The sequence below is a fragment of the Falco punctatus genome, assembly GCF_963210335.1.
Source record: "Falco punctatus genome assembly, chromosome: 1".
NCBI lineage: Eukaryota > Metazoa > Chordata > Aves > Falconiformes > Falconidae > Falco > Falco punctatus.
Genome location: NC_137580.1, coordinates 109,037,433 through 109,062,082, shown reverse-complemented (window position 1 = coordinate 109,062,082; position 24,650 = coordinate 109,037,433). Strand labels below are relative to the sequence as shown.

The 24,650-nt window shown below is 52.7% G+C and overlaps 2 protein-coding genes across 3 annotated transcripts in view; one reads left to right on the top strand and one right to left on the bottom strand.

The window, feature by feature from the left end:
- Positions 1-7,937, bottom strand: part of NXN (nucleoredoxin) — a 53,892-nt gene extending 45,955 nt beyond the window's left edge. Inside the window, exon 1 of the mRNA XM_080383978.1 lies at positions 7,527-7,937. Coding sequence (XP_080240104.1) covers positions 7,527-7,844 — 318 coding nt within the window. The 5' untranslated portion in view covers positions 7,845-7,937. The remainder of the gene's footprint in view (positions 1-7,526) is intronic.
- A 6,624-nt stretch (positions 7,938-14,561) lies between these two features.
- On the top strand, positions 14,562-24,470 carry SLC47A1 (solute carrier family 47 member 1). 2 transcript variants are annotated; one of them, XM_080383723.1, is made up of 17 exons: positions 14,564-14,868; positions 16,634-16,735; positions 17,276-17,344; positions 17,710-17,858; positions 18,018-18,060; positions 18,781-18,825; positions 19,236-19,333; positions 19,577-19,674; positions 19,989-20,102; positions 20,345-20,412; positions 20,683-20,791; positions 21,184-21,259; positions 21,574-21,643; positions 22,275-22,407; positions 22,789-22,883; positions 23,125-23,206; positions 23,610-24,470. In XM_080383723.1, the coding sequence occupies exons 1-17, from the start codon at positions 14,767-14,769 to the stop codon at positions 23,840-23,842; spliced, it is 1,686 nt and encodes a 561-aa protein (XP_080239849.1). In that variant the 5' UTR covers positions 14,564-14,766; the 3' UTR covers positions 23,843-24,470. The 2 variants fall into 2 exon arrangements, with proteins under 2 accessions (XP_080239848.1, XP_080239849.1); XM_080383722.1 differs by lacking the exon at positions 18,781-18,825 and having other exon boundaries at positions 14,562-14,868; positions 23,125-23,613.
- Positions 24,471-24,650: the final 180 nt, after the last annotated feature.

Here is a 24,650-nt window from a genome sequence, read left to right as displayed (position 1 = left end):
TGTCTATCATGTAAGATGCTCAAGTTGTAATCTGAAATACATGTATAATTCACTTTCCCACGACAGAATTTATTATTTCTATTTGTTTACTTGTCAACTCATCCTGCTCCCAGTTTCTCCACTGGCCACGTCTTTACCTTACAACCTACATATTTAACTCTTAATTGTGTTTTTCACCCACAGAGCATCAGCAGAGAAGCAGTGGTTCCGGCCAGCACAGAGAAAGCTGCCCTGCAGAGATAAGTCAAGGCAGCACTGGAGGAAAGCCCCCTCCCCAGCTCAACACCCCCAAGCCCTGGGAATGGAGGAGAATTAATATGCACAAAGCCCAAGTTGTAATGGATCCAAGCACCCTCCCCACACTGGCATTACTCCCCCCTTCCCTAATCGTTATTATCTGGAGATGGCATGGTCACATCTGTCTAGATAAAAATTTTCAAATCCATTGTCCGTTACACTGTGATGTGCCACAGAACCAGTTTAGAGAATGTACACAGCTATAGTGTTGCGATTATTCAATATTCAACCCAGCCTGAAAGCTCAGAAGTCAGCTTGTTATTTGCTGAAAGCGGGGGGCCTGAAATTATCCGTGAATAGTTCAAAGCTGCAGTTAATTCAACATCTCTACTTTCAAAAGCACAAAAATCACAGATTCCTGGAGTGTGTAAGCTTTTTAAAAATTACAAACTACTAACTGACAAATCAAAGCAGCTAACAGAAATCCATGTGGCTGATAAGACAAATAGTTGCATTTTAAAGAGTAATTAAACATCACTTTGGAATATTTTGCTTGGAACTTGTTTCCCTGATAAAAAACGGGGAGGGGAAAGAGGAGAAGGAGGAAGCAACCCACACACACCAACGAGGTTCTCACCAAGCTCAGGCAAACGCTGCTCAAACTTGTTTTCTTGAATTCAGAGTTCAGCCTGCTGTATCACAGCCTCCCGTACCCTCCCAGTTTCCCTGTATCCCTACATTTCACATAAAAACTCTAGCAGTAAGGAGCAGACAATTCCTACGTGGATTTTAGCTTGTTGGGGAGGAGGGTGCGTGGGGCTGGGGCAAGAATCCCCCTGGTCTGATCACCAAGAAGTGCAGTATCTTCTGACTTGACTTAGATTAAAACCATACCCCAACTTCCATGCTGGGAGCATTGCTGAAAAAAACAGGAATGCAAAACAAAGCGCTCTACCCAGATGCAATTCAGGAGAAGTGAAACCCTACCCCAGCCACATGAGCTAACCTTCCTATATGCTGCTTTGAAACACTGAAAGTATGTCCATGAAAAAGGATCAAAAAACTCCAAAAACCCCGGCCTCTCAAAACCTGTACCTGTTAACAATGAGCTCACAATGAATTTCACACAGTTTCTCAGTACTAAAAAATACCTACAGGCAATGGCACAAAAGGATTGCTTCAAGCATTAAACAAGGAGACAGCTTACTGCATTTCAAACCAAAATGTTATCAAACCGCTTGAAGAAGCCACCATACAAAGGCCATGCAAACCCAGTGTCAGTTTTGGGGACCAGACTTGCAGAGCCCAGTCCAAGGCGCAACTGTGTTTGGTCAGCAAAAGCTCCCACCGCTTCTCCCCACCATGGAGCTGGGAGGAGTTGATAATGGAAAGATGTCCAAGGACATTCAGAGCAGACCCTCAAACGTGGGCAATTACCAACTGAAGGATGCAATAAACAACAGAGCAGCAGATGACACATCAGCAAGACATGTAAAATACTAATTCTTGCCCAGGGAAAGGGCTTGGGCAGGCTACTTTGGATATACGGGGAAATCCAACCTCCAAGGACGCCAGTGATGTTTTTGCAACTATTGCAGGACCAGGACACCGCCGCCAGACTTGCCGTCTCCTGATAGCAGTAACGCTTCCGGGGATTTCGCTGAAGGATTAGGGTCTTGGCATGAAAGATGGCTGCTAATTGTATGGAGGCTCACTGCAAAGCTGCATAAAACATACTCCGAAATAAATTGGAAAAGCATCATCAACAACAAGAATTAAGAGAATGTTTTGTCTTCGATGTGGAAACACTGAATAGCTTATTTCTCAGTCATAATTAAAGTTCACTGTTGTACTTCTCCAAAATCACACAGAAAAACCCTCCATTGTTTTGAGCTTTCTTTCGTAAAGCTGTTAAATGTTCGGCTCCTAAAAGAATGCACTTTTGGAGAAGAACTGTGCACTGATTACTTTAAAAAGTAAAGTTGTTTTGCTTCGTTCTGCAACCTGAGAGTAACAAATGAAATTGTCAACCATGCATTTTTAAATGAACGTTTTCATTTCAACATCTGGATTAAGATGCCACAATGAAAAACAGCACACAGGCTTCTCTCTGCTCCTTTCATACATCTCCCATTCTTATATTTCAGAACCAGCAAGTTTCAAAGCACACAAAGAATCAGTTGGTGCTGCTAATGCCTTACTTCTTACTCAATAGCCTTATGTCATGAAAAGATCATATTTTTCAAATCCACATCTCCGTGAGCCAAAGACTTCACATACATTCCCACCCCAGAAATACAAAGTCAGGAATACAGCTGAAAGTGATTACCTAGATATTTTTATATGATGAAACTCAAAAGCTGCTTCAAGTGATTTACAGAATTTTCTGTTAGACAAATCCCACATCTGTGCTGACCACTCGCCTCCCAGATCTCAGCAGATGGCAATTTCAAACAGAAAAGTTATGAGTCCCTGAAAATCAGGGTGTATCTTAATCTGTAATCAAGGGTTTGAGGGGGGGGTTCTAAAAAAAAAAAAAAAATTGTGTACAGTCTAATTTAGTAACATTTCTACCTCTTCCCCACTATTTCTTGCACAAACTCTACCTACAAAACTAGTACTTGGTGTCTTATTCGGAGAGGCTCCCACAGTAATGACCTTTTTAAGTACAGGAAAAAAATGTCCTTTTCTTGGGAAGGTGGGGGGGAACAGAGAACTTAACTAACTAAATAAATGAGTGGGTATTTGTTGTAAAAGACTTCACAGAGATTATCTGCAAACAAGCAAGAGTTTTGTCACATTTTACTCATCAGTTTTAAGACCATTGTTTTATTTGTGGTGCTGAGGAAGATGTACTCCCAACACAGAAGAGGTGTTCTGCTGTCCGTGTCCAACTCAGGTCACCTACCAGAGTACTCAAGCCACTAAAACAACAAAATCCACAACTACCGACTGGCTCCTTTCCCCCTCCTTAGGGTGAGACAGAACAGACCTCTTCTTCACACGCAGAGAAAGGTCATGTGCCTCTGCCATACAATTCAGCAAAAGCCGCATTTCATGTGAACGTGGGAGAAAATACACAGAGCAGGGTACACAAATCCAACTTTTAAGATAAAAGTAGACCTGTCCAAACTGAAGCGTATTTACCAGCGCGAACAGAGAACCTCGAACCATTTTCAGCTACTTAGCTGAATAATCACAGAAAGAACCAACATGTTTTGCATTTATTTAAAACCCCAGCAAAAGTATTTCAGCTCCAGTGGAAACAGGTTTGCCTTCCCCAAAAGAATCAGGGCAACACTCAAGCAAACGCATAAATACAGTGGAAAGCAAACACAAAACAAGAGGCAAAGCACAGACTCCTACATCACTGTGGAGCTGCGTGGATGCACCAAGTAAGCGTAATTAGAAAACTTGAGATTAAAAAGAATGGGGAAGACAACTAGGCCAAGTAAGTAACAAGTAAAAACAAAAGCAAAGGCAAATAAACAACAGTAAAAGATAAACCGCTTCACTCCCAGTGCAGACCCGCTTCCAGCCTTTTCTCCTCCAGCACCCGGAACCTCCTTTCTCCCACACTTATATGGACCTGTCTAAAAGGACCTATTCGACAGAGAATGGGGTCAATTAATTACTTTTTAGCTGCACTGACCAAGATGCCCCACAGCAACACAATGCAGCAAGACAGTATGCTCCTGCTCTCCTCCAAAAGCCTGCGTGCCTTAAGCCTTCAAAGTGCACTCGAGTTCATTCTAAGTGTAGGGGCACTCTGCAGCACGGAGGGTCTGGAGCTCACCAGGAGAGGTCTGGGATCCTCCCGACAGCAGGGAGGATCCTGCCCTGTCGCAGGCACCAGCAGACATCAGGGCACGTAGACAGATGGGAGCTGTTTACATTACCGAGGTTCTCAGTAATAATCAGGAATTAAAGCTGTTATTAAATCAACCCTCCAGAACTTGAGCAGACATTTGAGCAAGCAGATAACAGGGTGATGTTAAACCAAAACCCCAAATGCAACAAAGACACGGAGCAACATCTCTCCCGCATGTTCTGCTCAGCAACACCAGGCATTATCAGAAGACAAATCAATTATCAACAGCTACATATAGCGATGCAAATCCAGGGCTGAACAGCTTAATTGAGGGATGTGTATCACAAGTTAAAGGCCCCCAATCTCATCTGGCAGATTACGGTTTCGTTCTTGAAAAAAACCTCCCCAATAATATGGCTGGCTGTGGCTTAGACAGAGGCATAATGCCATCCTCCTCATTAATCAAAGGCTTTCCCCATGTCCAGATGTTTGCTGACTTGTACTGCTTTCTTTTATTACTAGTTTGGAGACAGAAATTGCTATATGCTAAAGTTACTCAAATTCAACTGGTTGCTGCAAGACGTGCAGGCTGTTATGACCTTGGTAACTGCACCCCGGCATTAGTGAGTTACTGGGGCATTCAACGAAGAGTGGCTGTTTTCTTTGACAATTCTTATTACCTTCAACAATAACCATGAGAGTAAGATGCTATTTTACTTTTAGGACTGTGGGAATTTTACTGCAAGCCCAGAAAGGAGACTGGCTTTTCAGACCTATCAACATTTGATGCCCAGGGTTTGTAAGAAGGAGAAACATAAAAGAACACAGAATACACCAGAGTGAGACAAAGCGCACATTGATAAAAACACTTCAGCAGAAAACCAGGACTGCAATAGCTGTATTATCCAATAATTCTAAGCAACAAAAGTGACACTACAGCCAATATGGGATAGGAAGCCACCTCTCCCCAAAGCTTTCACAACCTCAGTAGATAAAGTAGCCAACCCACAATGGGAAGCGTTGGCTGGAAGGGACCTTTGGAGGTCTTCAAGCCCTGCAGCCACCAGCACGAGGCCCTGCTGGGCACAGCTTCACCTAGCCAAGCCCTGAAACCGCTGAGAATGGGGGCTTCACAGCCTCTGGGGGCTGAGGCTGAGAGCTCAGGGACAGAGTTCAGCTCCCTGCCCAATGTTCCCACCTCTCCCCATTATCTCTACTCCGCAAGATCCCTTTCTTCCCATAAATCTATATAATTCTCCGGGGGCTGTCTGACATCGGGTTTAGGAGTAGCCTTTAGTGCAAAGGAACCATAACTCAAAAGGACTGCCTACATTTTTCTAATGCTTTTGTTTTTAAACAAATTAAGCCTGTGAGGCACTGAACATACGCTAGACATCCCCAGCTCTTGCTGGTGTTTTTGAAAAATAAAAAGTTTGTACTTTTCTGGAGAGTCAGGTCATTAACCCGACTATTTAAAAATCAGCCTATTATACAAGAAAATGTCTAACTGCCTGAACTACAGGTTATAAATCTCCTGTTTAGAAATCTGATATCCTGACATAATTGCCCTTATAACTTACAAATAGGCTCTCTGTTATCCATAGATTAAGCTTCCTCCAAAGCCACATCACATCTGCTTAGTTTTGAAAATATACAGCATGAGCTTCAATTACTTTACACTCCACACAAAAATAATCCTGAATTTAACTCAGGGCTTCTTGGAATAAGAGTTTAAGACCCCATAATCTTTTTATTTCATGTTTTCTTGCAATCTAATAGATGGAAGTATTGGCTGGCATGCAAAATTAATGCCACCTTCCACCTCTACGATTTACCAGCCATTTAGCTATGTTGTAGTGGAATTTTTAAAGCAAATACGGCAAGAAAAAGTCCCACCACCTAAGTGATCTGAAATAGCCAGCTACTAATTGGAACCACAATTTTATCACATCCCTGTAGGAAGAAATTTTAGTTTTAAAGAAACCAGAATTAAACTGTCATTTTTCTGAAGGATAAAGCTTCTGTTCATGAAACCAATCTCAGACCCGGACCTGTGACCACTCATGCAAGCTCCCAGTTAGAAGCATCTTGACTTCAAAGGGGCAAACCGGGGGCCTTTGGCAGCAGCATCTAGGTGCATGGCGTTAAACACAAGAGCTTTTGCAGAACTGGGGGTTTAGTGACAAAAATCTGCAGCAAATGAGGCAAAAAGACGAATCTGGGTTTCAAACTAGCTACTACGCCTCTTCTCAGCAGAGGGGACATCACCCAGCGCAGCCAGATGACAGCCAACTTTTCCTTAAAATGACTCCTTCGCCTATTGAACAGCACGAAGTGCCGGTAGAGGAGGGTTCAGAGACCCGCACTGGAAGAAGTCGTCCCTCTCATCCCAACGCAGGCTGGCAGAGCCCGAAGTCGGGGGACGCCTGCAGGGGTTCAGTCAGCTGCGGCCCCACAGGCACCGGCGTTACCCCAAGCCCTGCCGGAGCGGCGATGGCGCCTCGCTGCGAGCCAGCGCCTGCCCAATGCCTTCCCACCTGCAGCTGCGATCCCTCGCCGGAAAGCTGTTTAGAAATGGCACTGTGGGGCACCATCTTTTTAATTCTAACTCAATAGCTTCCCGAGATTAGATTTGTAAAGAGGTTTTGTTGGGTTGTTCGGTGGGTGTTGCGAGTTTGTTGGGATCTGGAAGCCTGGCCTTTGCCTTCCCGTTCCTCACAGCCTGCCCTGTCTGGGTCTCACAGAACACTTTTTGTCTGTTACCTTTCAGATTAAACTCTTCAGATGAGGGGCCGCAACTTGCCGAGTACCGAACACACCAGCCACTAAAGGAGACCGTCAGGCAATGCCATCCCGCACACTCGCCTGGCAGCTCTGCCAGCAGCCCCCAGGCCAGCTGGGCCCCGCCACCCCTCAGCACCCAAGCGCCCTCCTGCAGCTGATGGGGCCGCAGCCTCCCCTGACCCAGCCCCACGCAGGAGCCCACGGGTCCCCCCCGCGGGGTCCCTGCCCCAGGGGCCGCTCTCCTCAGACGAGTGGCGGCCGCCCGGTCCCGCACTTCGCCTCAGAACACCGACTTCTCCCACAGGCCTCGCCCGCCCGCCCCGCTCCTCTGAGGGACCCGTCGAGGCCCGCGGGCGCCGTCCCGCCGCCCCCCTGAAACCGCGACACGCAGCCCGGGCTCCCCGCCTCGCCCCCCACCCGCGGGGGACGGGGCCGGGCCGGCTGTCCCCACCCGCTGCTGCACACAGGCTCCGGGAACCGGAGGGGCCGGGCGAGGCGGCGGCGCCCCGCGGGACGGCAGCCGACCCCCCCCCCCTCACCCCGGTTCCCCCGGGAACTTTCTGGAAGGCGCCCACCCCACGCCACGCGGGACCCGCCCCGGCGGCGCAGGGCGCGGGGGGGTGCGGGGGTCCCAACCGAGCCCCGACGCCCCCAGACAAAGCCCGGGGCGCGTCCCCCCGGCCCGCGGTCTCACCTTGCGGTGCTTGTCGGCGAAGGGCAGCGCCAGCCAGGGCATGGCCCGCACGGCCTCCTGCCACTGCTGCTGCTCCTGCTCGGCCGACACGAAGACGATCTCGAGGCGCTGCCCGCCGGCCGCCGCCGCCTCCCCCCTGAAGCGCCCGTAAAAGGCGGCCAGGCTGGCGCCGAGCTGCGCGCAGGGGCCGCCGAGGCTGCAGCCGAAGTAGAGCCCCACCAGCGAGACCCCGCGGGCGGCCAGCGCCGACACGGCCACCTCCTCCCCGTCCGCGGCCACCAGCACCTCTCCCAGCACCTCCGACAGGGCTCCCGCCATCCCGCCCCGCTGCGCTCCGCTCCCCGCTCCGCTCCGCCCGCAGCCGCCGCAGCCCGCGCCGGCCGAGCCCCGCCCCGCCCCGCCGCGCCAGGGGGCGCTGCCGCGCCGCGCGGCCCCGCGCCCGCCCCCGCCTCGGGCAGCGCCGCCCCGCGCCCGCCCCGGCCCCGCGCCCCGCGCCCCACGCGCGGCCCCGGCACGCGCCGCCCGCGCGCCCCCGCCTCCCCACGCGCGGCGGGGCCCGGCGCGGCCCGGTCCTCAGTGCCGGGATGGAGCCCCCGGGGGGGGCGCGCCCGGGCCTCAGCACCTCCGGGGCACGACTGCCCCGGGGAACGGACAGGGAGGGGGAGAGGGAGAGGAGGAGAGGAAGAAGAGGAGGAGGAGGAGAGGGAGAGGAAGGAGAGTGAGGGAGAAGAAGGAGAGGAGGAAGGAGGAGAGGGAGAGGGAGAAGAAGAAGGAGAGGAGGAGGAGAGAGAGAGAGGAAGAAGGAGAGGGAGGAGAGGAGGAGAGGGAGAGGAGGAGAGGGATCTCCATCCTGGGCAGGCGCTGGCCTTGCCTCGCCGCTCTACCCCGCGGCCCGGAGCCGGCCCCTGCTGAGCACCAGCAGCTGGCTCGCCTGTGCCCCCAGTCACCCACCCTGCTGCCCCCTCGCTCCCAATGCAACCCCCCCACCCAACTGGGCCACCCGTTCTCCAAATCACTGCCCAGAGAAGGGCCACTTCCAGCTGGCCCGTGTGTTCAGTACAGGCAGGTCAAGCTTTCACAAAGCCTGCAAAACGACAGCGTTTCCCGTCTTTGTTTTCAAAATCTAAGACAAATACATGTTTACCCATGTCAATGGTGGGCGGAAAAATGCGACAGCCAATCCAGAAGTGTAAACACAAGTAAATTTTGCTGCATGGAATTACACTGTCTTGCTGGCTGGAATACAGAGAGGAAATACAGCAAGACAGCAACATGCAAACCAGGCTTTACAACGAGAACGTATTTGCTTCTGTAATCAAAGTCTGCAATCTGTAAGCCGGCAAAATTCACTGGAGCAGGGATGCTCAGCCGCTTCAGCCTGCCATCCCTGCATGCACCCCGCGTGCCCTGACCCGCCTGCCCTTGCTGGCAAACACCTCTGCGGACAAGCATGCGCCATCCCCTCTCACATGCTGGTAAAGCAGAAGAAACGTGCGAGTGTGTGCGAGGCTCAGTCCGGAGGACGGGTCGGGGGGGGGGGCACTGAAGTTTGAGGCTTTTGGTTTGGAGCATCTGCACGTGTACTGTCCTTCACAGCCATGCAGCTGCACAGGCACTGCTGAGGCACATGGGACGTAAAATGTGTACACAGGCTGGGTACCTTCTCCGTTTTACTTCTTGAAACAGCCCTAAACTCTTAAATCTTGCTAGCTACTGTAAAATACACCTTTATTTTAACACTTCCTTATTTGGCTGCTTCTTGTTGCTGCTTTCAATTGTATTTAAAATCCCTGCATAGCATCCAGAGCCGTTAGGGGATGCTTTATAAATACAATTAATTATCGTTATTATTATTACAGCTTTACAATCTCTCTCTTCTTTTGCCAAGACCTGCTCCCTAGAGGTGGTTCAAAGCAAGAGGAGTTTTGTCTTGGTTTTATTTGTCCTGCCTTATCTGCCTTAATTAAGTATTTGGGCTCTTCAGGGCAGGGAAGATGTTTTTTAAGTCTGCAGCCCTGAACTTGACCAACCCATGTGGCAATATAAATACTCTGTAGTAAAAATAATATTTATTGCTGCAGTTAATTTGTCTGGCCCCATTTTTAGTGAACAAAGCAGAAGTAAGAGGCTCTGAAATAGAGAACAAGTAAAAAGCATTTCTCTCTCTCTCTCTTAAAGAACAATAAAATGAAATGAGGAAACAGCCGTCATTACCAAACACTATCACAGCATGCGTGAGGTGTGACTAAACTGGGGTCAAACCATGCGAACGTTTGCAGTGCTGCCCTTGTGGGTGAATGTCTGTCCATGTGCAGGCTCCGCAGCAGGATCACGGATCCGGGATGCCCATTTGGGAACCGACTTGAGACACTGGAATTAAAGAGGCAGGATGACATCAGGAGGCTTTTAATAAGCAGTTTCTTGTCTGTACAGAGACAGTGCCAGTCTGCATTTCCCTAACTCCTACTCATTTTTTCTAAGTACCGTTTTTTACCCTGCATCCCCTTTCACTGGTATATATTGTATTTTTCACTGAAGTATTTAGCAAATGTTTTTCCAAAGCATTCGGCAAACATTTGTCAAATATTTGTGCTTGCCTGGATTTGTTTCCCCCACAACCAGTGTTTATTAGGGTCTTGTCAGGAAGGAAAAAAACCAAATACTGATGAAATGCAGCAGGGCAAAAGTGCTGAGCCCAAGGGGCAAAGGCAAGAATGGCTGGAAAAGGGGGCTGTTCCCGTCCCCGGCCTCCCCCTGACTGATGCCGGCTCTACAGGGAGTGGGGTGAAGGCACCTGGGCTGGAGGTGGAGTGGGGACCTGCGGGGCTCCAGCATCACCTCCTGGGGAGCCAGGGCTGCCAGTGAGGGCAGCAGCACCCCCAAGCCCCCAAGGGGTCCAGGGGGCTGGGTCAGCGGGCAAGCCCCCAGCCCAAGGCATTGGCAGCAGCAATGGCAAACGCATTGGGTTCACTCTTGCTGTTTCGATTGGGGAAGCTCGTCAGGCTTTGTGGCTTCTGCCCCAAACCAATGATACCAAGCTGTGGGGATATATGTTCATCACCTTGAGCAAATTAAACCCATGCCAGCAAAAAGAGGAAAAGAACTGCATGCTCAAGGTGGTTTTTAAACAGTGGTAACTGAGTTACCCTAAAGCCACAGCATAAAAGAAGCCATCAGAGAAAATTCTGATTTAACAACAGCAGAGAAACTGTCTGGTGAGTCTCAGTCTTTGGGAAGGCAGCTTTCCAGGACAGAAAAGGAGCCCCAGGTTAGTTCGCAGAGCACGCAGGGCTGCAAGGGCGCGGGCAGGCAGCAGCACACAGCGGCGGATGTGCAGAAATGCAGAGGCACGGCGGGGCTTGCGGGTGCTGCCAGACACCCGACTTCTCATTGCCTTTTTTTTTTTTTTTTTTTTTTTTTTTATCATCAGGCAACTGCCTTTTGGATAAATTCCATCCACTGTAAACACCGGTTTCGAGCTTCTCTATAACTCTTCTTACAGAGGCATGTCCGCACTCACAAGTTGGGACAAATAATGACATGAGCGGTCCTGTTTATGGGACTGACTGTGCCAAAACCCAGTGGTTACAGGCAATAAGGACACACAGGATGATGACAGACCACTGAGAGCTGCCCACTCCCCCATTTAACCTTTCTGGCAGCCATGTAAATGCAGGTTCTGTAGCCGCTTCATTGCAGCAGCTGCATCGCCAGTTAGCACCATTTAAAACATTGTTAGACATTATGGGTTTGGACATTATTGGACATTAGTTATACCTTGGAGACGCAGGCAGCAGTGGAACACTGATTCTCCTGGGCCCAAGGAAGCCACCTCAATCAGCAAGACAGACTTGAGAACACTTACGAGGTGTTAAACAGGAAAAACAAACCCTGTGTAGCCAGTAGAGAGACTACCCTGCAGTAAGGGTTGCTATAGCCTAGGATCATTAGCATGCTTTGCTAATGTGCTTACTACTCCAGAACTTTCTTTGCAGTCAGACCATCAAGCAAGGGGAGCTATCTAAAGATGCTATTCTGGTTTGTTCTCTGCGTTGACAAGCCCCAAACCCATGTGCTGCACCCACTGACAGCTCTGATCCTCTGATCCTATGGTGCGGCACACAAATAAAAACTGATTTCATTGCAAAAGGCTCTTTAGTTTTTAATTTAGCTATATTCTGAACTCCACATTGCATGGAGGGGAGTGGATTTTCCATGGTATCTGGACATCAGCCAGCAGCAATGTCTCTTAAAAGAAAGGGGCACTCTTCAAACAGCTGAGCATTTCATATAAATCCATTGTGTTCTGACATTTTTCATATTTGGTAGCTCTTAATCGCAACGGTTCCAGACACGGTACATTTGTGGGGTTTATTTTAGTAACAGGATGTTGGCTGCGTTTCAGCATATGGACATACATATCTAGAGAAAGCCCTGGGTAGTCATCCTGCTGAAAATCTGAAGAAAAAAGGCCTAATTCTGCTCTACAGATGACGCAAGCAACTGCAATGCTTCTCCCCTCAGCTGCTTTCTTCTGGATTCACATCAGCATCTCTAACTGCACAGGGGCCCAGCTGCTGAAACCAGCTCCAACAGGGCAGGCCATCTGTCTGCTCCAGATGGTTTGTAGCTGGTCACACATTAACTCCTTTAAACAGGTCTGTGTTAAGGTATCATCCTTCTAAAATGCTGCTCCAAATTCACTGGAGGTCTGAAATGACCGAGTTCAACGATATTATGCTCCAAAGGAATTTGACCCTTCTAATTCTTCTAACTGGTGTTGCAATACTGTTAATATCCGGATTGCTGAGGGCAGCTTGGTGCAAGGTTAGCGATACCTTTGACCCTCCCCATCTGTCTAAAGGCTCCGGCAGATGAGCCCTGCCAAATCGCACCAGGGCAGCTAGCAAGGTCCTTGTCCCTGTGACAGAAAGGGAAGGAGCAAACGTGTCAGCATCCAGTGCCAGTGCAGTACTCAGCCTGAGAGTTTGCACCGACCTGCATCCCCCTCGGCAGCTCACGGGCTAATGTGAGAGCAGAGCCAGGTCTGTCGTGCCAGTGATGGAGGAAACCTCAGGGCACCCACGCATATCAGACCAGGTCCTGGGGTGCCCGTTCTGCTGCTCCCCAGCAAGACTGGGATCCACATGTCACCACAGAAACACAAAACATCTCTTTTGAAAGCAAATATAGTTGATTTCAAACAGCAAAACGCAAGAAGTGGGGGTTCAATCACAGCCCTTCTATGTGGGCTTGGTTCTCTGGGGGCTAGTTCAGCACCCGGCTCCTGGGGCTGGGAGATAAAATTTCTCTCCTTAGCCTGAAGAGACAGAGCTTACTGTTTTCAAAACACTTTTTCCCAGGTTTCTGCCTGATTGTCTTCCCTCCTCTTTGCCAGCTCAAAGGTATTGATCTCAGCAGGGTCACAAGTAAACTTCAAAGGCGGTCACACTTGTCCTGCTTGTTGAGGACCACGAATGGCACCATCTGAGCCTTATCATGTCCCTTCTTGCCTCCACATGGCACCACAGGGGCCTTCTGGCCGTCACGTAGCTGGGCTGGGGACAGAAGTCACACCACCAGCCAGGACACATGAGGGAAGAATCACGGAGAGAAGCAGTAGCCCCAGCCCGCCAAGCCTGAACAAAGCCACGCCATTTGGGGCAAACGCCAGCGGTGCTTTAGATGGCACGAGACTAGAGTGACACCTTCTTTTTAATTTCTTCAGTCCATTTTTCACCTTCAGACAACACAGCAGAGATTTGCACACTGGCTGTCTTAACATCAGCCTGAAAAATCTCTATTTAGCTTCTTTTCAGTGGTGCTGAGCAGTCCCATCTGCAGGTGGGCACACTGCATGGTGAGAATGCAGAGCACCCAGGGCAAGAAAGGCCTCAAGTCTCTGAAACGTTAATGTAAGAGCCTGACTTGCTGTGTCTGTGCCTGAAAACATTGGCCCAGGACATTCCCATCCTGCAAGTCACTTTGTTCCTCCACTTTACCCTGTTGGAGAGGAGCAAAGTGTTTATCTGAGCTCAGCCTGCGCCTGAGATACTCTGATTTCATCATGGCACATAAAATCAGAATGCCTATGACTCACCACTGCTACTACTCATTTTTTCATGATGTCCCATTACATCTGAAGAAGCAAGGGGGTAAGTGAAATATTAACAAGACTTTACATTTTTGGGTGGTGACATCACAGCTCTAAGGCACCATTTAAGCAGCTGTAAAACCAAGCCCCATTTTCCACTGCAAGTTTCCGTGCGTTAGAAATAGATTTGGTTACAGCTACTTGGTTACAAGCACCTGCACTTAGGTAGAATTTCACTCCTGTAACAACCCAAACTCCCACCCAAACCAAAGCTCCTTCTTGCCAGGCGCTGGGCACAGCCATGGCACCCTAGCCCAGACATGGGGCGCAGCGGCCCCCCGCTTCAAACCACACCACAGGGCAGGCAGCTGGGTGCCAGCCACCTGGGTGGCAATCCCTGGTTCGGGGGGGGGGGGTGTCACCCTGTTCATGAGGTGCTGGTGGGTGGATGGAGGAGAGGGGGAGGCTGCCCAGAGCCAGCTGCCCCCAATCCCCCCTGTTATCATAGAGGCAGAGGGGACATCCCTTTGGTCCTGGAGGATGTGCCTACATCCCAAACCTACATCCCTGCCTTTGACCAGCCCCTGCGCTGGGGGACCCAGCCCACAGCCAGCCCATGGGGGGTCCGAAGCCATCGCCCCACAAGGAGGTTCCCAGTCCATAGACACCACCTGGGCTGGGGGTGTCTGGACCTCTGGTGACCCCTCGGTCAACATGTGGGTGGGATCCTCGGGAGAGGGGGTGTCGCCATCCTATAGCCTCTAGATGCCAGTTAACAACAAGGGGGTCCCCTGCTTCCCACACAGCTGGACCCCAACTCCCTCACCAACCCACGTGGGGGGGTGCCCAGCCCCTCCAAACCCCCACGGTGGGCTCTGGCTCTGGCCAACACGTGTGTGTGTGTGTCTGTGTGTGTGTGTAAAATCCTCACGGGGGGGGGGGGGGGGGCGCACAGTACGAAGGTGGGGGTCCCACCGCTTGGTGGTGGTGGTGGGAGTCCCTAGCCCCGAGCAGGCGCACGGAGCTGCCCCGGCCGAGCCGGGCCGAGCCGAGCCGAGCCGGCCCGCACCGCCCACAGCCCCGGGGGCGGGGAGGCGGCCCCGGCCGTGCCCTTAAGGCGTGCGGGCGGCGGTGGCGGCGCGGCACATGGCGGCGGTAGCGGCGCGGTGCCTGCGGGGCGCCCGGCGCCTCCTGCCCGCGGGTGCCCGGCGGGAGAGCTGCGAGCTGGCCCGGCTGGCGGGGCCCGTGGTGAGAGCGGGGGCGGGGGGCTGGCGGCTGGCGGGGGGGGCCCGGCCGCGGCGCTGCGGGGCCGGGCTGGGGATCAGCGCGGGGCTGGCCGTGCCCTGCGCCCCCCTGGGCTGCGGGGGGGACCCCGGGTGCCCGCCGTGCCGCTGCAGCGCCCCTCGGGCGGCAGGCGCAGCCCCTCCGCCCGCCCGGGGGTCGCAGCGCCCGCCCGCTCCCCCCGCGTTGTTACCCGGGGTCCCGGCGGCGGAGCGCGGAGCTCCGGCCCAGGGCACCGGGCAGAGGCTCCGGCAGGGCCCGGCAGCCCGGCTGTGGGTGCAGTGGGGGGCTTGGGGCGGGGGGCGTGCTGTGCCGTTGCCCTGCAAAAGAGGGGGGCAGCCCTGGTGCTGCCATGGACTCCCTGGGTGACCAGCGAGCCGCTTTCCTCGCTGCCAGCCCCTTGGCCAGCCCTTGCAGGCTCTGGGTGCAAAGGAAGCCGTGGCTCGCTGTCCTGGAACCCTGCGTCCATCTGGAAGGAGATGGCTCTTGAGTGGCCACAGCACCGAGCGCCTTTGGCAGAGGCTTTGGCCAAGGGGGGCATGCACCACAGCCCTGGTGTGAACCCCCTGCCTCTGCGCTTCTTTGCTTTTGAGTCTTCTGCCCTGTCTGGTCAATAAGTGCCAAGTACTGAACTGCTCGGAGGCCTCCTGGCACCGCAGCGCTGCCCGTGGGGCTCGGGCAGTGGGGAAGTACAGATGGGTTTCGGTTCCTGTAGGTGAAAGCATCAGCCCTAGCTCAGTGCCCTGCCGCTCCACCTGCGGCACAGCTTGCTTCGCCACGTGCGCAGGGAACCTCAAACCCAAACCTACAGCTGTCATTAGCTAATGATCATTTCTGTGCTGGAACTATTACGGAGGTACAGACCCCTCCGGTGGGGATTACTCACAGCAGCAGGTCAAATGTGCCCGGGCCTGCCAGCACCGCATCCTCAGGCAGCGGTGGGAGGTCTAGCGAGGAGAAGGTTTTGTTCTGTTCTTCCTCTGGCCCCACAGGAGCTGGTTCTCTGGCAGCACTGGGCTCTTGGCTAGTCAGCTGCTGGGTAGAAAAGAGTGTGAGTAGAGCCTGGACATGGTCCCCAGCCATGCCCACCCCTCAGTGGGTATAAATGTCTCTAAGTCCGACCATCTGGCTCTAGTTGTGCCACAACACTCTACCTCAGATGCCTGTAGAGGGGCTGTCCTCTTGCCAAGGGAAAATGAGGGCTGGAGTGCAATCTCTGCTACAGCATCATCAAGCCTGGCTGTAGCCCCTGGCGAGGAACAAGCAGGCTGGACTTGGTGTTTCTCCAAGGAGGAGAGGATGTTGTGCTTTGGAAGGGGAGTTTACCACAGGTGCATGGAAGTGTGGAAAGGCACTGGGATTTTCTTATTTTCCCCCTGTATGCATCTTTCATCCTGAGAAAGAGGATTTCTAGTGAAGCCATTATGCCCCATGCAAACAAGGTCATTTGGCAGATTGGCTGTGTAACACCAAATACCACAGGGCAGGTAGAGGTCTGCTTTGAAAGACAAAGCTGCTGAGAGCCTGTGTGAGTCCTAGAGCTGCCTGCTCTGCCCCAGCAGTGCTGGCAAGCAGGGACAGGTTCCCAGGGCAGCAGACCCCTGGCCTGGAGGTGAGGTGCTGCGGTGACACCAGAAACTCGACTGTTCATAGCCTGACTCCTGAGGAGAGGTGGTGTTCCTCAAGTCCTAATGCGTCCTCATCTCACCATCACCTTCTCTTCCCATCCTAGTTTGTCGCCCAGCTGCTGGGGTTCCTGATCAGCGTGGTCAGCTCCATCTTCTGTGGCCACCTGGGGAAAGCAGAACTGGATGCTGTGACACTGGCTGTGTCCGTATGTATTACTGTGATTCCCCTCTGATGTAAAATATACGAATTATGTGTCACCAAAAAAAGAAGAAAAAACCCCAAACCTGTAGGAATGCGCGTGTGAGGACCCCCTGTGTAAGCACAGCCTGATGCAATGCAAACATCACATCCACCCAACTGTTCTTTTGCCCTGAGCATAGGCAGGAGGTGGTAACGGGGCAGTTGTGAGTGTACCAGTGTAAGGCCAGCACCTGGGCAGGGAGCTGGAGATTGTGACCAGCTCTCTGGACCCGCCAGACCTAGATGTGCATGTGTGGCTAGGAGCACTGCTGTTTGTGGTCATTCAGGTAGTCACCCCTTGCTAGAAGATCCTTTTCCACACCATAGGGGAGAAGGGGCCATTTAGGTAACAGGAATGTGTTATTCTGAGGAATAGAGAAGGGCTGGAAATTTCCCAAGAACGCTTAGAGAACTGTCTCCCCAGGCAGCTGGGAGGGACAGAATGCTTTGGGCCAGGTCCCTTGTCACCTTCCCTTGCAAGCCAAGTCACTTGCCTCTCCTCCAGGTTATCAATGTGACAGGCATCTCCGTCGGCTCTGGTTTAGCCTCAGCATGCGACACGCTGATGTCCCAGGTCAGTAGCGGCTCTCCCTTTCTTATGCCTGGTGGCGTTTGATCGGTGGTGTCTTGCCTCCTGTGCAGTGTGGTCTGGGCACAAAGCGGGAACGATGGCAGCTTCCAGTCAGCACGGGGCTACAGATGCGCTGGCTGGAGCCTGCTCCCTCCCTGCAGCTCCCCCAAGGAGCTCTGGGTCATGCCTGGGTAGCCAAGAGATGTCCAATCTGCCTGAGAGCCACTTATACCCAACCAGGCTGGCATTAGCCACGGCAGAACATGGGAAATGCATTTAATCGGCCTGTTGCTGCCCTGGGTCCTGAACATTTACCCAGACCCTTTGGTTCTCTGCAATGCTCACCTTGGTCCTCTCTCCTGACTCAGACATACGGTGGCAAGAACCTGAATCAGGTGGGCATCATCCTGCAGCGGGGAATCCTCATCCTGCTGCTCTGCTGCTTCCCTTGCTGGGCGCTCTTCATCAACACGGAGCGGATCCTCCTGCTCATCCGACAGGACCCCGAGGTCTCCAGGTCAGCGGTGAGATCAAGCCCTTCTGGATCAGGCATTTGGCTGTGGGTGGGTTGCCATGTAGTGTTGAAATCAAGGCTCTGTGGAGCTTGAGGGCAACACTGCCTGGTTTGGCTCTTGCTTTGTTCTATCATTAACTGGGGAAACAACTCCTCTTTCAGGTTAACTCAGGTCTACGTGATGATCTTTATTCCAGCGCTCCCTGTAAGTTGCTGCTAAAGCTGTTAGAAGCTCTGTATCCCTCATATATATACATATCCTCTGTATCAGTCATTAGGGGAAAGGAGGGAGGGTCCTTGCTGTATGGATCACAGGGCAGCATGGTTTAGGGCTTTACAATGTACCCCTTGAACCTGGGCCTTAACAGATGTGTGCTGGCCAGCAGCTGCTGGACCAGCAGACATGCAGTCTCTCATCTTGCTGTGCAAAGGCTTTTACTGCAGGCTGTGTTTCTGCACAACACTTAACTGGTGATGGACATTGGAACCAGTGTCAGCAGGGCTCGCTCTTAGCCCTGAGATAAAGGCTGCAGTTTGCTGCTCGCACACACTCACAGCTGCTGGACTCTTGGCTAGTGACAGGGAGCACTACCCCTGGGAAATAAGCATGGGTTAATCCTTTCTCCCAAGGGTTCCAGGCTCTCTTGCTGATGAGGAAGCACAGATTTCCCATTTAGAGACTGATCTCTCTTCCCAGTGAGACTGGGAGATGCAGATGCCTTTTGTTACCCTTGGCTTTGGATGCAGCTGGTGCTGGCAGGTGCCACACTTCAACCAGACCACCGGAGCAGGGTGTTGGACAGCCTGCCTGGGGCACCCTGAGAAGGCAGTGCAGGATGCTGAGGGAAGGACCCATCTGTGAGTGTTAAGTGGCAGCTTGAACCATGTGCTGTGGTGCTGATGAAATGAATCTTGACTTTTGCAGGCGGCATTTCTGTACCAGCTGCAGACAAGATATTTACTAAGTCAGGTATTGTATAACTAGTCAGGTTCTGGGCCATAGATTAAAGGTATTCCTAGGAACACTGATAAAGTTGGGGATCTAAGTTCATCCTGTTCTGGAGGGAGCTGGGCTGAGGAATGTGTGATGCACAGCCCCCCAGCTGGCCTTGCAGGGCAGGGAGAGCTCATGGGAACCACCCTTAGTTTGCTCCATTTCCCCATTGCTACCTCCCAGCTCTGCATTTTATTGATTGCACCAGCTCCTGAGCCCTGCATACTACCCTCTGCGTGTCTAACACAATCCAGCTTTACCTGAAACAGGAGCCACCTTCTTGGCTTTCTCCTTGGGAATTGCTGAAGCTCCCTCCTCTGTGTTTGCTACAGGGGGCTTGGGTGGTGTTGGGGAAACAAACTCCAAAGTCCCTCCTTGGCTTCCAGGCGATCATTTTGCCTCAGGTGTTGACGGGGATTGCAGCCAACATCCTCAATGTGGTCATGAACGCCTTCTTCCTATATGCGCTGAAGCTGGGCTTGGTGTAAGTGTGAGTGGAGGTGGTGACAGCCTCTCCCTGGGTGCAGGGGTTTGCTCAGGGCTGGGGGTGGTGGGGGATGTCCTGGGTACCCAGTTCTACCATGCGCTGTCCCCAACCAACCAGCCTGCAAAGATAAGGCCAGAGGCATCTGCAGGAGGGCTCATATGGGTGCCACCAGGTCTCTTCTGTGGTAGCTGAGGAGTGTGGGGAGGATGTCATCTGTAATCTGCCTGTCTCTCTCCCCAGGGGCTCTGCCTGGGCTAACACTGTTTCTCAGTACACCCAGGCCATTCTCCTCTTCCTTTACGTGTGGTGGAAGAAGATCCATGTGGAGACCTGGGGAGGTACTGTTCATGGCTTAATCCTTCAAAATACCAGTGTCCAGCCCTGGGGATTTTGCACTGTCACTGGCACCTGACAAAGCAATTACCATCCCCTGAAGGCAGGAAGATGCTGTAGCCATGTCCTCAAGGCTGTAGTTCCAAATGCATTCTTGTTGATCATCCTGTCTTGGGAATGGTACAGCAGCAAGACCAGGCTGATGTCCTGTGATCTGCGGTGCTGATTGTCCTCAGAGAGCATCCAGGAGAGCATATAGTTCCCCTTCAGGGGAGGAAAGGGAGAACATGCATTCATTTTGCTTCACCTCACATTGCAGGTTGGACCAGGGACTGCCTCCTGGACTGGGGCTCCTTTATCCGGCTGGCCGTGCCTGGCATGCTCATGATGTGTATTGAATGGTGGACCTTTGAAATCGGGAGCTTCTTGGCAGGTGAGTCCAAACCCTCTTTTTTTTTTTTTCCTGTAGTTCAAACAAGTCATCTTCCAGCCATGCCTGCTCTGGTGGCTGCCTCTTGAGTGTGTCCCACCTCCTACTGGCAGCCTCCTCACCTGCAGGGTTGGTTCTGCAGGATGCTGCATCTGTTAGATGGGAACCCTGCAGTCACTGCCTCCTTGCCAGCAAAGGAGGGGTTTAGTTCTGACCTAGTGAAGGAAGGGATGAATCTTTTCCAGGGCTGCTCAGTGTGGTGGAGCTGGGTGCGCAGTCTGTCATCTACGAGCTCTCCTCTGCAGCGTACATGGTAAGGGCTGGGTGTATTAAACCAAGATCAGCCTGGGAGGAGCCCCCAGATCAAGGCTGGGGAGGGAAGCAGGGGTGGGCAGCAGGAGTCCATACCAGGCAGGTGATGGCTCTCAGACCTGCTGTGCAGCTGCACATCCAGGGGTGTGCTGCAGGGGGAAAATCCCTTTACTGCAGCAATGCCAGTTTGCCCTGAATTAGTTACTGGGGAAGAAGAAAATTGCTCCAGGCTGTGTCGCTGCTTACCTCCTCCTTGTCTCCTGCTACTCAGGTGCCTCTGGGCTTCAGCGTGGCTGCAAGTGTCCGAGTGGGCAATGCCTTGGGATCGGGGGATGTAGTGCAAGCCAAGACCTCCTGCATCACTGCCCTGCTGTGCACAGGTCAGCCCAGGTCCTGCAGAGCAGAATAAAGGGCAATTATCAGCAAATGGTTCAGTTCCCCTCTCACAGGGCAGGGGACCCCCCCCTAGGAACACAGACCCACTTGTTTCAACCCTCTGTTTGGGGAAGGTGAAACCCTGGCTCCTCTTGTCTGTTAGGAACCTCATGCAAAGGCTGTGATAGTTAAAAATGCAATTTAGCATTGTCCTCTACCTCCAGATGGTAGAGGGATTATCTGGGGAGAAAGTGAGGAAAACAGATGTGTCCTCTACTTCAGTATCACCTGGAGGTCAGCCAAGTCCAGTCCCCATCACACGAAGCCCCTGAGCTCTGGGCCTGGGTCAGGAGCTTGCCCTTGAAGCAAGCAATTTGACTATTTCTTTTTCTTTCAGGAGTTTTTGCTGTGGTGGTTGCAACATTGCTGGGAACCCTAAAGGATGTGGTGGGATACATCTTCACCAATGACAAGTGGGTTAACAGGTTTCTTTTGAGTATTAACTTCTTGGAGGGTGCAATTTATATCCCAGGAACTGCTCAGAAGCTGCTGACAGAGTTCACAAACCTCCATCTGTCAAACACGTTCCCAAAGGTGTCATTGGACAGCACAGGTGCTTCTGACACTGGGACACTACCATGGTGGTGCCCAAGCTGCACACATCCCCTCGAGTCTCATGGGCTGGGATCAGGCTTTGCAGCTGGCCAAGGGAGATATGTCAGGACCAGAGTCCCTTGGGACCAGGTGGTGCTGCTTTCCCTGATCAGTATGTACATCTTCCCAACAGGGAGATCGTTATCTTGGTGTCCAAAGTGGTGATCATCTTTGCTCCGTTCCACTTGTTTGATGCAGCAGCAGTGAGTATTCCCTCATATGGAGCAATTTCTCTCTGCAGGTTGGGGTGCAATGGAGAGTGCAAAGCTGCATTTAAGCTTACTTTTATCATATAAAATGATACAGACGAGGAAAGCGATAAACTGTCAAAGCAGCTGCTTGCATTACCTATAGCACCTCAGTGTCCCCTGTACCTGTAGCTGCCCACTGGCATTGCTGCAAACAGCCCAGTTCATTCTCCCTCTTCTCCCCAGGCAAGGCTTCAGCTTTTTACTAGCTTGTCAGAGCAGCACAAGTGAGCAGCTGGGTCTTCAGGGGTACCAGGTACTCCCAGCATAGTGGCAGTGCTCGTGGAACTTGTTAGATAGTAATTTCAGCCTGTTTCCTCCTGCCCTGTCCCTGGGAGAGGGACCTAGGCAGTGTGGAAAGCACTATGGGATCCACTGGCGTGCCTGCAGACAGCTCCATGTTCTGTGCCTGGCTCGGCAGGTGGAACAGGAGGAGTCCTGTGTCGTGTGCTCTGCGATGTGGCTTTGGTCCCTCTTGGCTCTGTGGGTACCCCTGTTCACAGAGCCGTGCCGTACCCCAGGGCTCTGTATCTTCTGTAGCATGTGCTGTGTCCTGTGTATTGATTCCTCTGCCCGCTTTCCTTAGGCGACCTGTGGCGGTGTGCTGCGGGGCACAGGGAAGCAGAAGATGGGTGCTATTGCCAACGCCATCAGCTATTACGCCATCGGCCTGCCCGTCGGCATCTCACTGATGTTTGCAGCTAAGATGGGGGTGTTAGGTACGTGCATCCTTGATTTGGCCTTGTATGAGCCGCCAGCATTGCTTCTGCTGGGCCAAACCCTGTGCCTTGAGCAGAGGCTCAGCCCTGGAAGTTGGGCTCAACTCCTCCTTCGTATCACTGTGCTGGATTGCACGCTGAAGCATTTGGCAGGCTCTGAGTAGCCTGCATCAAATGGGGGCTGGGGTGTCCCAGTAAATCCAGTCTTGCTCCCAGCACAGGGTGTTTCCTCTCTCTGCCCCTCAGGGCAGCTCTCCCATCCAGGCTGGGTTAGTTAGGGGCAATAATCTGACCCCGCTGAGGTCCTCGGGCAGTTTGGCAGTGGCTGGCAAAAGCAGGTTTCCCTCCAGCCCTCCCTGAATTAACGTTGCGTTGCCGCAGGTCTGTGGGTGGGGATGATTGTTTGCATCTCTCTGCAAGCTCTTTCCTTCTCCGCCTTTGTCATGCGCATGGATTGGAAGAAAGCTGCAGGAGAGGTGAGACTTGTGCTTTCCTCTGCTCTTGAAAGGTGACGGGCGAGTTCCTGTCCCAGTGCCATGCCGCAGCCCTCTGGAAGGAGGCACAAGTGAAATGGGGTCTGTCCCCTGTCCCGCAGCAGGGGAGCGGTTCAGGGCTGACCATGCTTGCTTTGGGGGTGTGGAGGGAAGAGGCTTGGGTTCCCTTGCCTGGGCAGGGCACCCTTGCTTTGGGAAGAGCAACACTTCCACGTGTTTCTAGGCTCAAGTCCGAGCTGGAATGAAAAAACAACTGGAAGATGTGAACTCCAGTGGCACGGCTGCTAACAAAACATCTGCTGTGGGTATGTAACCTGGGCCTGACGACAGGGATGGAGCCCAAATTCTCCACCCAACCCTTCCCTTCCTTCATAGCCACGGCAGCCAGCTCTGCCCTGCAGATGGCTGGAAAGAGCATAGCGTCTGGTGCTGGTCCCAGGCCAGTGGCACTTCTCCTGTGCTTAGTAATGGGGTCTAAGGCACCCTGTTTCCCCTGTCACCATCCTGGCAGCTCCACGGAAGAGCCTGGGCTGCCAGCCAGTGACTGCATCACCTGGGAACACCTGCCGCTTTGCTGTGGCATGTCCCGGTGTCCCTCAGCCTTGGGAAAGGACCCTGAGGACTGGCACTAGTGCTTGTGCAGCATCAGACTGGGAAACCCTGACTTCACAGCCTGTTCCCTGCAGCACTCACTTTTCTGTCACACAGACTACATCTCTGACATGAACACCATGGATGCTGTGGTCCTGCCTGAGAGCATCACGGGAGGCGAGAGGCAACCTGACCACCAGCTCATCACACAAGAGGAACCCACTGTCGTCCCTGCTCCTCCCGCTGTGGTGTGGAGGGCCCTGATCATCCGCTGTGTGCTGGCTGCTGCCGCTGCCGTTGCTGTCCTGCTGGTGGGCATACTGGTCCGTCTCCTGACCGGCAGTGGCTAGAACCAGTGACACTGGGGAGCTGTGTACAGAGACAGAGGGCACGTGGTAATGTCCCAGGAGGATGGTGCTGGGGAAGACGTTCCCCCTCTGTTCCTTGTAAAGGGTCACTTTGCTCAGTTTCTGGTTAACTCACAATGTTTTATCCCACGTGCAGAGTTCTTAAAGGGGTTGAGGATGTGGCATCTGGGAAGAAAGTGTTTGAAAGCCAGTCCCTCTCCTGCACTGCACTGGGATGTCACTCGTGATGGGTGGGAGCGTGTCCTGGGGCTGGCCCAGGAAGGAGACAAGGACCTTGTGCTGCTGTCCTGCTTCCTACTCCCTGGGGGCATTTCTCTGTGCCATCTGCTAATGGCGGAGGTTCTTGCTGCCCACAGCACCAGTTTCCTCACACACTCACACACCAATCTGTGCCAGCGCCTTGGCACGGCAGAGCCCCCTCGCTATCTCTGCAGCAGCACAAAGGCTGATTTTTCTTGGGAGATGGCTGGCTCCCCTGCCTGCTGCCAGGGCGTTGGGTGCTGGCTGCTGGCCCTGCTCTTCCTGCTGTGTGGCAGGCACAGGGCCTAAAGCAACTCTTCTTTGCACTTTTGTAAGGTGGGATTTTGATACAATAAAGTTTTCTGAGTAAATGTTGAGCTGTTAATGTGGTGTGAGCATGACCCTGGTCATTGGCGTGACCAAGCCGTGAGAGGAGAGCCCTGAGCTTGGTTTGTGCAGCGTGTGGGGCTCGCACAGGGCTCAGCCTCCTGTCTGTGCCCTTTGGGGCTGGCTCTGGGTGCAGCAGCAACCAGGGGTTTGCCTTAGCTGG

Excerpts from the sequence above, each read along its gene's own strand:
- SLC47A1 (XM_080383723.1), top strand. The coding sequence starts at position 14,767 with ATGGCGGCGGTAGCGGCGCGGTGCCTGCGGGGCGCCCGGCGCCTCCTG. Across the intron at positions 18,061-18,780 it reads TCTTTATTCCAGCGCTCCCT|GCGGCATTTCTGTACCAGCT; the intron begins GTAAGTTGCTGC and ends TGACTTTTGCAG. Across the intron at positions 22,884-23,124 it reads GGAAGAAAGCTGCAGGAGAG|GCTCAAGTCCGAGCTGGAAT; the intron begins GTGAGACTTGTG and ends ACGTGTTTCTAG.